Source organism: Bombus flavifrons, chromosome 11, assembly GCF_040668555.2.
Source record: "Bombus flavifrons isolate JBK064 chromosome 11, iyBomFlav1_principal, whole genome shotgun sequence".
In the NCBI taxonomy this organism is placed as follows: domain Eukaryota; kingdom Metazoa; phylum Arthropoda; class Insecta; order Hymenoptera; family Apidae; genus Bombus; species Bombus flavifrons.
In genome coordinates this window covers 410157-423401 of record NC_138452.1, presented here as the reverse complement: position 1 = coordinate 423401, position 13245 = coordinate 410157, and the positions used below count along the sequence as shown (strand labels likewise).

At 30.8% G+C, this 13245-nt stretch overlaps 2 protein-coding genes across 2 annotated transcripts; both read left to right on the top strand.

The window, feature by feature from the left end:
- The first annotated feature begins 9655 nt into the window (after positions 1–9655).
- U2A (small nuclear ribonucleoprotein polypeptide A'-like U2A) lies at positions 9656–11290 on the top strand. Its single transcript, XM_069122743.1, has 4 exons — positions 9656–10014; positions 10104–10144; positions 10413–10989; positions 11067–11290. The coding sequence occupies exons 1-4, from the start codon at positions 9933–9935 to the stop codon at positions 11105–11107; spliced, it is 741 nt and encodes a 246-aa protein (XP_068978844.1). The 5' UTR covers positions 9656–9932; the 3' UTR covers positions 11108–11290.
- A 282-nt stretch (positions 11291–11572) lies between these two features.
- Positions 11573–12712, top strand: ND-B18 (NADH dehydrogenase (ubiquinone) B18 subunit). The gene is made up of 3 exons (XM_069122744.1): positions 11573–11770; positions 12241–12409; positions 12489–12712. The coding sequence occupies exons 1-3, from the start codon at positions 11662–11664 to the stop codon at positions 12580–12582; spliced, it is 372 nt and encodes a 123-aa protein (XP_068978845.1). The 5' UTR covers positions 11573–11661; the 3' UTR covers positions 12583–12712.
- The last annotated feature ends 533 nt before the right edge of the window (positions 12713–13245 follow it).

The window sequence follows — 13245 nt, the reverse complement described above, 5'->3', positions numbered from 1 at the left end:
AATACGTACCAGTTATACCGTACAGCTCGACATCGCGAATGTTAAAATGTCGAAACCGCTTTTATTTTTTCCTTATTTTTCTGCTTGTGCCGCTTAGTATTCTTCAGGTAGTGGAACGATGAATACTTAATGTGTAGTGTAACCAGTGAGACGCCGTGATCGGCTAAATTCTCAATATCGGGACGGTATCTTTTTTTCTTCATTACTACCTTACTACTATGTATTCTCTCAAATAGCGCTTAAGCAAAACTGATTACGCAATCGTACACAATATAAGCCTTCTCTGGACAAAGTTCTAACTTGAATTTTTGGTATTCGTTGTTTATGACGCAGTTTTCAGTGCGAACCGCATCGAAGCTGGGTATATCGTGGTCGTATCAACATAATGAAATATTTATATTACGCAATTAGTTAAGTAGTACTGTTTTTCGCTTTATGTTAATGATCGATTTATCGATATAATATGTATGGACGCTCAAGTCTCCTACAATACGTTATTCCGAAAATACGATTTCGATATAACACGGTGCAAAAATTGCAATACGGTTCCATATAGCACTAATAAACTTGGACAAACTTCATACAGCACGAGTGTTTCCATCGCGTTGTTTTTGTTTAACACGGCTCCGATGTGCTTAGCACGGAACGAATTAACTGTGTTCTAGGAGGATTGACTGTACTCATTTGCATCATCGTGTTATTTGGATTGTTGAATGCTATCTATCATTGTGCACGACTGAGACGATAGTCTATTCATATTAGATGAATCGAAAACGAAACATTTGTTTATATTATAATTAAATGATTAATTAATTAACCGACTATAAAACTGGACGTAGCTGATTTTAAGGTATTCCGATGACAGTTCGATTTTTCGAAATTCAATATCTGAGAATAATCGTTATTGCCTACAGCAAAATAACGGTGAAAGATTAACGAAACGTCGAAAGCATTTTTAGAAGACAATGGTCTTACGGAATTTCATATTAAATAATAAAATTTGAACAGTTGGAGTCTAGAAAATTAAAGAAATATAATACCTTAAGATGGTCGCATTCCAGAGAAAAATCCACTTTGCAGTTAAGTGGGAATTCGTGTACGAAGTTGTTATAAACTATAAATAAAAGTATAATCAATTGTCAAGATATCTGTTTATTCTTAATTAATCTAACTTTTCTATTCCATAGAGAGTAAGTTGATGCTAATGAATATTATCTTACTTGAAGCTTTTTGCTTTGCATTTCTACGTCAAATCAGAATGCTTTATTTAATAATTGTTAAACTTCTTTTTATGCTACCTGAATTACTTTCTCGAATGTGATAGTGAAATAATTATTTTTAATATGGAAGAATAATATTTTGAAATATGAAAAATTTTCAGACTTTGGAGAAAAGTAAATGATTTAAAAATAGGAAAAAAATTTCAAACCTGACACACTTTTTGTTTTGTAAAATGAAACGATCTTTACCCTGAGAACTTTATATTTTTTTCATGTGTCGTGTGACAGTTTCGAGCGTTAGGTTTTCAATAAGATTTAAAAAATTATCACTTTTTATTCGCTCGGTTATTTTACATAAACGAACTACAATCGCTTATTTTCTTCATTGGCTCCAAAACTTTTTTCGCCCTTTTTTTATTTTCATTTCCCAATTCTTTATTTATTGATTCTACCGATGTCTCCAATGTAATAAATAATACATCGTGTATCACATACGAAGTCAAATTATTTATTGATCGGGTCATGTTTGTCCACTTTTTACACTGAACGGAGTTTTTATGACACAGGTATAATTACTTCGACGTAGAAATGTCAATGAGGTAAACTAGTTAGATGAATTTCTTCTTATATTAGTTACGTCTTTGCGTGTTACTTGAATCTTTCAAAGGTCATGTTCAGTCAATCGAGAATTTTCATTCGATTCACTGTGCCGGAAATATAAATTAGCATAGAGAACTATATCACTGTTAGTATACAGAAATGTCTACATAAATATATTTACATAGTATGTACTATAGGCGTCATCGAACAGTTTAAATGATTAATCAGACATAGTAGCCTTGCGTGATGTTACAGGTCAAGACGCAGGAAACAGCCAAGGTTTCAGAACTCGTCTTAATAGTGTGGAAATTTTTACTGTCTTTTTCCGCCATTGTCGACATTCTGTTAAGCATCAATGACCTGTTACGGTTTAACCATGCTGCTAAACATATACGAGTAATTTAACATTACGATTATATTGGTAAAAAGTAATTTCCCTTTGTATGTTAAACTATATTTTACCTATTACGCTAGGTCGATGAATTTGTATTCTCTCGGAATTTGTATATTCCCGGTCAAATAATATAACAAGTGTTGGACGGTGAGCGTAGTTGGCTCGACTAAAAATGAACTGCAAGGTGGACCACTTTTAACCTTGAAAACCTGCGGTTTTGCCCGGTGCGATGGCCTCTCTTACGTTAGGAGAGGAATAAAGCTTAGGGATTCGAACTTTATAACACGAATTTTGTTCTCGTCGCGATATTTCTACAACTATTTTCACTTTTGTTTTGCAACTATATTAAAACGACCTGTAAAGAACGTGGCTCTGATTTCGGACGATTGCATAAAACATATAAGTGACGGGTAAGAATGGAATCCATTTAAAATTTATTTCGATCCTCTAGAGTATTTTTTTTTGTATCTTCCGCAATCTTCCGTAAATACATCTGACTTTTTGAGAGGATAAAAAATATTCCTTTGGTCTTTTTCTATCAAAATTTTTGTTCTCGCTTGATATTCATATAAGATACATCGATTTAAATATTACATAAGAAGTGAAATACACATTGTATTGACAAGGGAAACGGATTTATTTATTTCTGTACACATATTTTATCATATGTTATATCAAATCGTATGCGATATTATTTATTCTATTACCAGTCACGATGCGTGGCCATTAATAATTGGTATTCGATAGGCGTGCAACACACCCGCATCCATGGAACTCGCGATCGAGCACTATTAGTTCCTCCTACATGTGATTTGGCGTCGTATGCGAATCGATTTATGAAGCTGGGTGGTCTCTCTAGTTGATAAAGAAAAGACACAAAGACGTTCTTGATAAAAGAGAGGCAGACATCGAACAAGTTTTTCCTATACTTTTATATCAATATCTTAAATTAATAAATTTTCCTATGATTTAATTCAGCCTCGTGTCGAAAGAAAATGTGAAATATAGGAAAATTTAAGAAAGATGTTATATTCCACCGCTACACCTTGTTGTACGATGTTTCATTTATACGATGCAAACAGCGAGAATTACGACATTAGCAAGTTCTCTGATTAAGCATATAACAAACACGAATTACTCATATTAATAAAAGATGCATTATTCATATCTTTCCCAGATTGGAAATATCGAAGCTTCTTTGCGTTATTCTTCGATTAAATAATTATTATGTCTGTTTTATTTATTTTGAACAAAGAAAAATATCCGGTGTTACAATCGAATTGCATTATCCTTGTAAAGAGAATGCATTCTGTGAACTGTTGAAACCGATATTTCCATCGTTAAAACGTGCTATTCGACTATTTTATTGCATCTGTTCGAGTAAGAATCGGTCTTTTCTAGCTTCATAGTTGCTTTATGTTGCTGCCAGGTAGAATCTTCAAGCAATGCTTCAAATAATCGAGTAGCACGGCGAATTGGTCGGTTCATAAGAGAAAAACAAAGGCATTTTTCTTAATTGCATGATTACGCGAATCACGAGCGCAGGATATTTACATGAGTAATTCTAACCCCTTTGATTGCTTTTTTTTACGTTGTTTTTTCCTATTTGACTTAGAACTTTGAAATCGTTTAGATAAGGAATTAGTCGCATAGTTTGGCCTGACTTCACGGTATAATGTTTCTTCATCATAATGAGAAAAACTACCTGCACGATGATTGTATTACGTAGATTGTTCGTAGAAAATAGATAATTTTTTAGAATGGCTCGGGATACTTGTAATATCTTGCACTATATCTATATTGGCAAATAAGATATGTATATATATATATATATAATCCAGTGTATATTTTCGTTGTATAAATCGAAAATTTATACATCGGATCAGCGAATAACAATTTTCATACTACTACACAGGGGATAGCAAATGATCCTCTAAATATTTCAATTTCATTTGCCTTGTGTTGACGTTTTCAAAACAATGAGAAGTGAAAACTGTTCGACAGAACATGTTTAAAATATATAAATAAAAATTCACGACTTGGACGTGTAAAATTAAAGGCAAATTTCTGTAGGAAGGCGTAGATATTTCCGACAATATCAAGTAGGAAATGAGTTAAAATTATGTACCTATTGTTTGAAAAATTAATTATTAAATATACGGAATGTGCAATATACATTGACGTTACTTAAGAATATGTAAGTTTATTTAAATGAAGTATATTTAAAAATACGTACATACATAAGATCGGAGGTGATAATTAAATCTAAACACGCGTGACCGGTCAAACTTTGCAATATTTTTAGCAGCAATTCCCGCCTTGTCATCCTGATAAATATCACACGTTTTCGAGTGAAAAGTTATTTACACTTCTTCGACTAACGAAGTACCAAAAGGAAAAAGGTGATCGGCAATCCATAAAAATTTATTTCGAGGATTATGCAAAACAAACATCAGGAACTAAAGAAGACGCGATACAATGACGACGCATTTCGTAAAAGATCCCGCGATGTTCCCGCGTATTCGACGAAAGTAAAATCATTTACGTCATTATTAATTTCTATCGTGAAAATTTATATTTTTTCCCAGCTTTTTCTTACCGCGTTTTGATGCCGAAAATTAATATGTTAGCACTCTATAGTCTTTAGAAAACAATTTTTATGTAACCATTGACATCCCGTTAAATTTTTTCAAATAAAATTGTTAATAAGGTTATGTTAAAGCTATATAAAATATTTTTGCGTTTCTGTATCTCGATATTTCTATAAATTCTTTATTCGGTATTAGAATGCCGTTATTTCCGTACAATGTACTGTTAACTGTCAAGTTAGTTAAGCTAGTAATCGAGAATATACCTTCAAACTTTTTTGCGTGAAGATCATTCCACGTTCAAAGTTGGCGAAATGATCATGATATGTTCGATATTTGAGTTCTTGTCAATAGCAGAGTACTTCACGAACCCCGGAACCGTCGATGTCCTTGTATCATGAAATTCGACTTTCTCACTTAACAGCATGTTTAAAAACACACCTGTCATTATTACACAAAAGTACAGGTCTTGTATGTACACGGTGTTAATGTTGAATGAACGAATCTTATTTCATTTTTTACTGTTTAGAAATGTTTAGTCACCATGATTATTAACTTTATTGTGTTTAGTAGTAAGTGTTTATTAGTATTGTGTATCGATCTTTACATAATTTACGAATTTGCATTTAAATTTCCGTCAATTACAATACAATTCATAGAAGTTTGCATTTCTCCAACTTATTCTACTAACCTCGGACCTTAGCATCATGAAATATTAAAAGTGTTATTATTCATTTCATGGATTAATGAATAAAATTGACTTGTAGAAAATTCACTAAAAGTCTTGAAAGTAGATATTACGCACATTGCCAGCGTGGAATCTGGACTAAGACTATTGCGATCGAGGCCAACAATTACGCATGTTATAATTAGGAATATTTTATATGTAATAGTCATATTATCTGCTACGTAAACGATAAATAATATTATTGAATTTTTCATATTTTTCAGATAAAACTAGTGCATACAAATACATATTAATTTATGCTAGAAATATGGTGGTCAACGAGATATTACATTTGAATCACAAAAGAGTGTTAAAATAGTATAAATACAACAAAAAGATTTCGAATTCGACAAAACATTATTGACGACTAAGTAAACATAAAAATATCTTACAATTGAAATATTCTGAATGAAATCTACAAATTTTGGTAGCCTTTCCGTTTTTTTAAAAGATCGTTTAAATCAATTTACTAGTAACATAAATTGCCGTCAATCGGATTTTTTTGACGCAACTGAAGGTTTTGTAAATGATAAACATAATACGAATTATAGTGATAAATATGTTCAAAAAAGTTCACAAACTAGCAGCTGAAGAAAATGGTTTTCGATATAAAACATAGATATGTATACATATCTTTCTCATTACCGCTGGCCGATCTTCCAGTCCGCTTAATTTTGTATTCGAAGACATCGAATTGGAAAAATAATATATTAAGGAGAAATTGTAGGTTGTGCATGTTGAGTGGGTCAAGTGTCACGTGCAGGTATTTATCGTAGTATTTCAACGTCAATGAAAATCATATTCATCGACTAAGCTAGATATAGATGTCTTAGTCTTCATCGACTTTATCGCGTTGCGTCGTTGAAAACCTCTGGGTTCTGTTCTATTTATAAAATTCTGTATACAACAATATTTGGCAACAAAGTATTAGTTATTAAACAGGAAGCAAAATAAGAAGAAAAAAATCTTAAATATGTATATGCGGTAAAACTTGAGCAGAGATTCGTGAGGATGAAATAAATACAAAAGAAAGGTAACTGAATGTAAATGCAACTTTGGAAATTAGTAACAGGTAAACGTCTGCGGTTCGCTCGGATCTGATTGCCACATGTTATTACTCGCTTATGATATTATAGACCAGTTTGTGGAAGAAAAAGTTCGTGGTTAAAGGCACCTCGCAGACATACGTAGATCAAGGCTCTGAAGTTCGAAGGTTAATAATAATGGAGATTTTTCATCATCGATGTAGGAATATTTTTGTACTCTTATTGCTTTCCTCAGTATGCATAACGCATCTGTTATTGTTATATATATACTATACATAACTATAGTCATAGTTATACGGTATACGTGGTTCACGCAAGCTGTACACCTCGAATAAGTCCTGAAGTATGTGTTATATGAAAAGGTTTTTTATATAAAAGTTGCATGTTTTGGAGGGCTGCATCATGTAGTAATGCATATACTTTCTTTTATAGGTGGAGCGGTTTCGGAGATTTCAAGGACCACTGTGTTATTTTAAATATTAATAATGTATTTCCCGCAACTGATATATTCTTTGAATCTTCTTCTACTATCAAAAAGTTGATATGCCTACCGTACACCACTGTAGTCTGTTGTAGTTTTATTTGTAGTTGTAGCTGTAACGCTTGTTTTTGATGTGTAGATATATATATTAACTTTGTATATCCTAATGGGCTATTCTTGTAAACAATAAACAATAAACAATGAACAATAATGTGCCCCTACAAATCATGCAGCTCTATTTCAAATTATTAAAAATCTATTCATACAACACATACTTTAGAAGTTATCGGAGATGCGCACGATGCGTAAACTCTCCTGTATGTACAAATAAAGATAGCTACTACGATTTTAACCGATGCGGAATGTTTTAAATGTCCTATACATATGTGGAATACTATTGCATATGAAAATAGTTCTCGGATATTCTGTCCTATGTAATTACACATTCAATCACAGTTTTCGCAGGCTATTTTATTTTGAGCGCTTGTTAAAATTTGTATCTGTTACTTGTCTGGTTATTTAGACGCGTTCATTCAAGCATTTTTTTCATCCGATGATTTTCTTGACTAAACAAAATGTACTTGCACAGTCTGATCTCATCGATTACCGTATTTTACTTGCTGATTATATTGATTGTTTCGATATAAGGAACACAAAGCGTAAAATTCCATAATCATTCATTCATTTTGATTCTATATTCATGAACCTCTAGAATTTTTCTGTGTATCATCATCAGGAAAAAAGTGCCATTTTAATTTATTTTGATAGATAACTTATGCTTCCTTCTTTTACGATAACATCCATCACAATGAATAGTAAAATTATAATACATCGTAGAAAAACTTATACCGATTAGTCTGTAAATATTTTCAACAAAATATTTATTCGTTGAAGAGCGCCGTTCTTTCTACTGCAGGTAGCAGATGATTAAACGATTTCACCTATTTTGCCGCCGTATTTTAGGGAACATATTAAGTACGCACTATATACGTGTAGTACTTCTATGTATTGACACACGTATCAGTCTCACACGACATTTTTGCGATAGACTGTCGATTATCCAAGGTTAGATACGTGAAATTTAATCATTGATAGTTTCTCGATAATTATTCTGTCAACTAATTTTTGGACAGTAGAAACACCATACATTATATGATCCTCCAAGAATTGATAACTGTTTTGTTTGGTGTGTTCTTCAATTTGAATCGTTCACAACATATAATGTAAAATGAATCCCATAAAGTTTTAGAACTGTGATACTGAATATTGTGTCCATTATTTAGATAATATGACCTTTAATACAGACAAGCAATATCCCACTAACTTTAAACGACAAATATGGTATGCAAACATCAGAACGAGAGAAAAGAAGTATTTGAGGATGAATAATTGAGTTTTTGTCGTACAAAGAAAGTTTAAGCGTGTAATATCTACATGTATGCGCATATGTATTATATATGTACCATACAATGTACCTCTTAGAGGTATATTAGAGCTACGAATCGTAGTCTCAAATGAAATTTTTGCAAGTGTATTATATATCGTATTATATATCGATACAAGACCAAATCGACAAGAATGTTCTGGATTTGAATAATATAAGATTAAGCTATTATTAATAAATTAAATTTATTCGTTCCCACGGAGTTGTACAAATCATATCCGCTTGATGACAAGTTACACTTGTTTAACAATATGAATAAATTTTCCTTGCATTATATTTTTTAACTCATATACCTGATAAATTTACATCTGTATTTAGCTAGTAGCAGTAATTGATCGTTATAAGAGGAAAAATGAATGATTAGTGATTGTTTTTATTATATGTTTCCCGAAGCTTTTTATTCTTCTTTTGATAATAATTTATGGTCTCATCAATCCTCCTATTCATTCAGTTAATAGCTTTTTATCTTCGCGTAGTTGTTACTTCATCGTTATTCTTCCTATTCATTTTTTTTTCTTTCGTGTGTTGTAATGTAGATGGACGCACATAAGTTAAAAAATGGAGACTACATTATTATTTATGTGTTTATCAAATTATATCTGTGTACTGATATGTTCACGGTGTTCCGTTTTAATCTTTCCACGCAATCATCTCCCAAAGTATTCGTTATCGTAAAAAATGTTTGAAGTAAAATTTATTGTATTTCGAGAGGCATTCACAAATCTTGTTTAGGTAGACATATTTTCGAGATTTCGAAGATGAGCCATGTTTTTTAAAGTGGAACTAACAATTTTTGGAAAACATTTGATGCTTTTTTTAATTCTCTACAAATAGGTTTAAGTTACTTCAGCCCAAAATTACTAGTTTATAAGATATTTTAACTTTAATATAAAACTTATTATATGAAAGACAAGGGAAAACTACTTAAAAACAAGTCTTATCTTTTATACAGTCAATCTAATGAAATTAATATTGAAACATCTTTTAAATCATTTTTCCTTAAAGCATTTTCAGATGCAAGTATCTTAGTACTTTCTTGTAGAAAATTAAAACTTACGTCAAGTGGTATGTAAAAGAATGTATTGTTTAATTTAGAAAAACGAAGATCACATTGAGATTTCGAAAACGCCACCACCTAGACAAATCTGGTTGTCATCATACGACGTTCCATTTGAAATAGAACAAGTTTTATTTGAAACATCTTTTATAATAACGAATACTTTGGCAGACAATTGCATCGAAAGGTTAAAATGGGATATTGTATATGTTTGAAAGCGTTTGTTTCTATTGGTTACCATGAGCTGCACGTTTTTTGAGAATGAAGCTTACCAATCATAAAAATATAGCTTTAGAGAGAACCTTATGGAAGCTATATTGTGATCGTTGTCAGGTTAAGTTTTGTATCAGTTTTATGTGGTAGTATCATTAAATAATGGTTAAGTTAACACCAGATTTAATTCAACAATCCATGCAATATATTAATCCTGTGAAGGATCGAGAATTAGATCTCAGAGGCTAGTAAATAAATTATATTGGTAAAATATAACCTAAAAAATTTCGTTAATTCTGTATTTCTTAGTTATTTAAATCTCTGTTATTGCAGGATATAAAATACCTACAATTGAAAACTTGGGCGCAACTCTGGTTAGTGTTCTAGTCAATAGTGATTCTTATTTTTTGGTATATTTATAATGTATTTTCGTGTGTATTTTTATTCATCTCAATTTGTATTTATATTGACTTTGGTTTAAAATTTACATTCAAGAACAAATTTTTGAAATATTGACAATTTCCGTAATATTTAAAAATATTAATTCTATTAATATTTTAATAGAATTAATATCTATTAAAATAAAACCATTAAAATATTAATAGAATTACACAGGTTTAAAATTTAATAATATTTTTATAGGATCAATTTGATACCATTGACTTTTCTGATAACGATATAAGGAAATTAGATGGGTTTCCTCTGTTAAAAAGAATAAAAACTCTCTTTTTCAATAATAATCGTATTGTCAGAATAGGAGAAGGATTGGAACATTGTATTCCAAATTTGGAAACTCTTATGTTAACTGGAAATATGATACAAGAACTTGGCGATTTGGAACCACTAACGCAGTTAAAAAATTTAACAAACCTCTGTTTACTTCAAAATCCAGTGTCTGCAAAGCCTCAGTATAGACAATACGTTGTATACAGATTTCCACAGTTGAGACTTTTGGACTTCAGGAAAATTAAGATGAAAGAGCGTGAAGCTGCAGTTACATACTTTAGGAGTAAAAGAGGAAAAGAAATGGTTCGTGAAATAGCAAAGAAAGTAAAAACACAAACATCTGGCATACCTACGGACAAGCCACTCACAACTCCAGAAGAACGTAACAAAATTAGGGAAGCTATTACAAATACTTCTTCCCTTGAAGAAGTCCAGCGCCTTAGCAAATTGCTTCAAGCTGGACATGTGCCTAGTGAAGAAAGATTACAAACTGGTATGTAATTAAAAGAATGTGCACTATTACTTTTATGTTTCTGATTATGGAAAAAAACTCTGCATTGATTGTTCTAGGAAATACGATACCTGAAGCAATGGAAGAAGAAGATGATTAAGTCATATTGTACATTATTTTCAGATCTAAATCAAACAAGAAAAGCTTCTTTTATTACAGTAAGTACATGACTGTATACCATACATGGAACTGGAAACAGTTTGTTAAGCTAATAAGAATGTATGTGCTACACACAATTGCATTATCATTTAAAGATGTACAAATAAAATTATGTATACCTTAATTGGCCTGAAGCGACTTTATAAACGTATATCTTATAATACTAAACATTTTCGAAACTATTTGTAATGTCCATATATGTATTTATTTCAGTGATCTTTCAATAAACAAGTTGTCCAGAAAGATACTTTTTTGTATAAATTTGTTCCTCATATAAAATAATATTACTTTTAATAAATAAATACATCGTTATATATCATATTATATTACATGAAATATTTATGTATCTTGATTCGTGTGTTTACATACCTGTCCATTGAACTATGTAAATTATATAAGATGGGATCACTAGATGTCAGTATTGTATGTTGTAGCAATTTTCCATTTTCTATTTATATTACTTTTTTTGCTGTAGTTCTATAATATACTAATAAAATGGGCAATACATTTCAAAAAATGTTTAGTAGTGATCCATTTCCACCATCAGATTCGGAGCCGACATATGATCCGATGTACGGATTTCCTAAGGAGCGCAAACAAAGGGGCAAGTATCTTATTCAGTTCTAACCTTTAATAGGTGCATTTTGGCTCCTGATATTTTGTATATTTGCTAAAATACTATTTTAAGATTGTATAAACGACGAATTTAATTAAAACAAGCTACAACACAGTTATCAATTTTTTGTTCTTATTTTATTTATAACTTTTCTGTTATATTTGTCTTTATAAATAATTTATCAATGACATAACAGTTTGAATAAAACTTTTGGCTGTCGATTTCGGTGAAGTATTTTGTTAATGTTTTTCTTTTTTGCATTTATAGAATTTGGGTAGAATTGTACAGTGTAGATTATAATGAATTAGAAAAATCTTAAATATTTATAAAATATTTTTGTCTTCATACGATCTTTTTAGTTGAGTGTAAGTATTAATCGAAGGAGCTGCAGTATCAATTGAAACAATTTATTAACTGTTTGACATGTATTATACCCTATTATAAATGTTATTTTACAGTTATGCCCTTATCAGAAGAGGATTTGATAGCTGCCAAGGTTCCTCCAGAATATAGAGATTATTGTGCTGATGTGTTTTTGGAATATAAACGTTGCTTTCTAGAAAAGTTTCCTTTTGTAGTACTTTGTGCTGACCCAGCTCACAAGTATAAGGAATGTGAATATAATGAGTGAGTCTTCATTAGAAAATATAGATAAGTCATTATTACTTAATGTGCACTTCCTGATTATAATTTGTGTATATTACAGTGACCTTTTAAGGGCCAAAGAATATGAAAGAGAACGTAGACTTCTGGTCAGAGAACGCAGGAAACAGAGAGCTATGGAAGCAGTGACAGCTTAGACTCCACATTCACTGAACATTGTTTACATTTAGAATATACATATGTGAATATAGATGATATATACCTGAAATTTGCTTATAGAAGAGTGATTATAATAAAGAATTTAAGGTATAAATTGGTAAAGAAAAATGTAAATATTCTTATTATTATTGCTATTGTTATTACTAATATGCCACAATTTTTTGTATTGCTATATATAAGATATGTCAGATATGTCTTTTTTATTTATAAAAGAATACTTCCTTAATATTTGTCATTAAGTTGGACAGAAAATATTAGTATTTTAATTTTGTATATAAATAAGTTATTGCTGAAGCGGCATATTTCTTTACGTTCCTTTAAAGTTTAGACATTAATTACTTGGTAGAATTTCAAAACATTTATACATATTTCCATTTCATATGTATGCGTATATACATACAGAAGGTTCTAGAGTTATGTTTTTTTTATTGTATTTCTTAAACAGGTAAGAGTTTCCAAACCTTGCAAATAACTTATTAACATTTATTCGTCATATTACAAAAGAAATAAAAGAATTACATATTTACAGAAGGGTTCCATCATGCGTGGCACACCGTAAATAAATTACAACTTTAGGATGAGATTCAATGATAAATTCCTAAACGAATTGCCGTATTATTAACTGTAAGAGCTTTAGCAGA

Bases quoted from the DNA above. Each gene is read 5' to 3' on its own strand.
- U2A (XM_069122743.1), top strand. From the start codon at position 9,933: ATGGTTAAGTTAACACCAGATTTAATTCAACAATCCATGCAATATATT. The intron at 10,015-10,103 runs GCTAGTAAATAA...CTGTTATTGCAG, and splicing joins TCGAGAATTAGATCTCAGAG to GATATAAAATACCTACAATT. The intron at 10,990-11,066 runs GTATGTAATTAA...TGATTGTTCTAG, and splicing joins TGAAGAAAGATTACAAACTG to GAAATACGATACCTGAAGCA.
- ND-B18 (XM_069122744.1), top strand. From the start codon at position 11,662: ATGGGCAATACATTTCAAAAAATGTTTAGTAGTGATCCATTTCCACCA. The intron at 11,771-12,240 runs GCAAGTATCTTA...GTTATTTTACAG, and splicing joins TAAGGAGCGCAAACAAAGGG to TTATGCCCTTATCAGAAGAG. The intron at 12,410-12,488 runs GTGAGTCTTCAT...TGTATATTACAG, and splicing joins AAGGAATGTGAATATAATGA to TGACCTTTTAAGGGCCAAAG.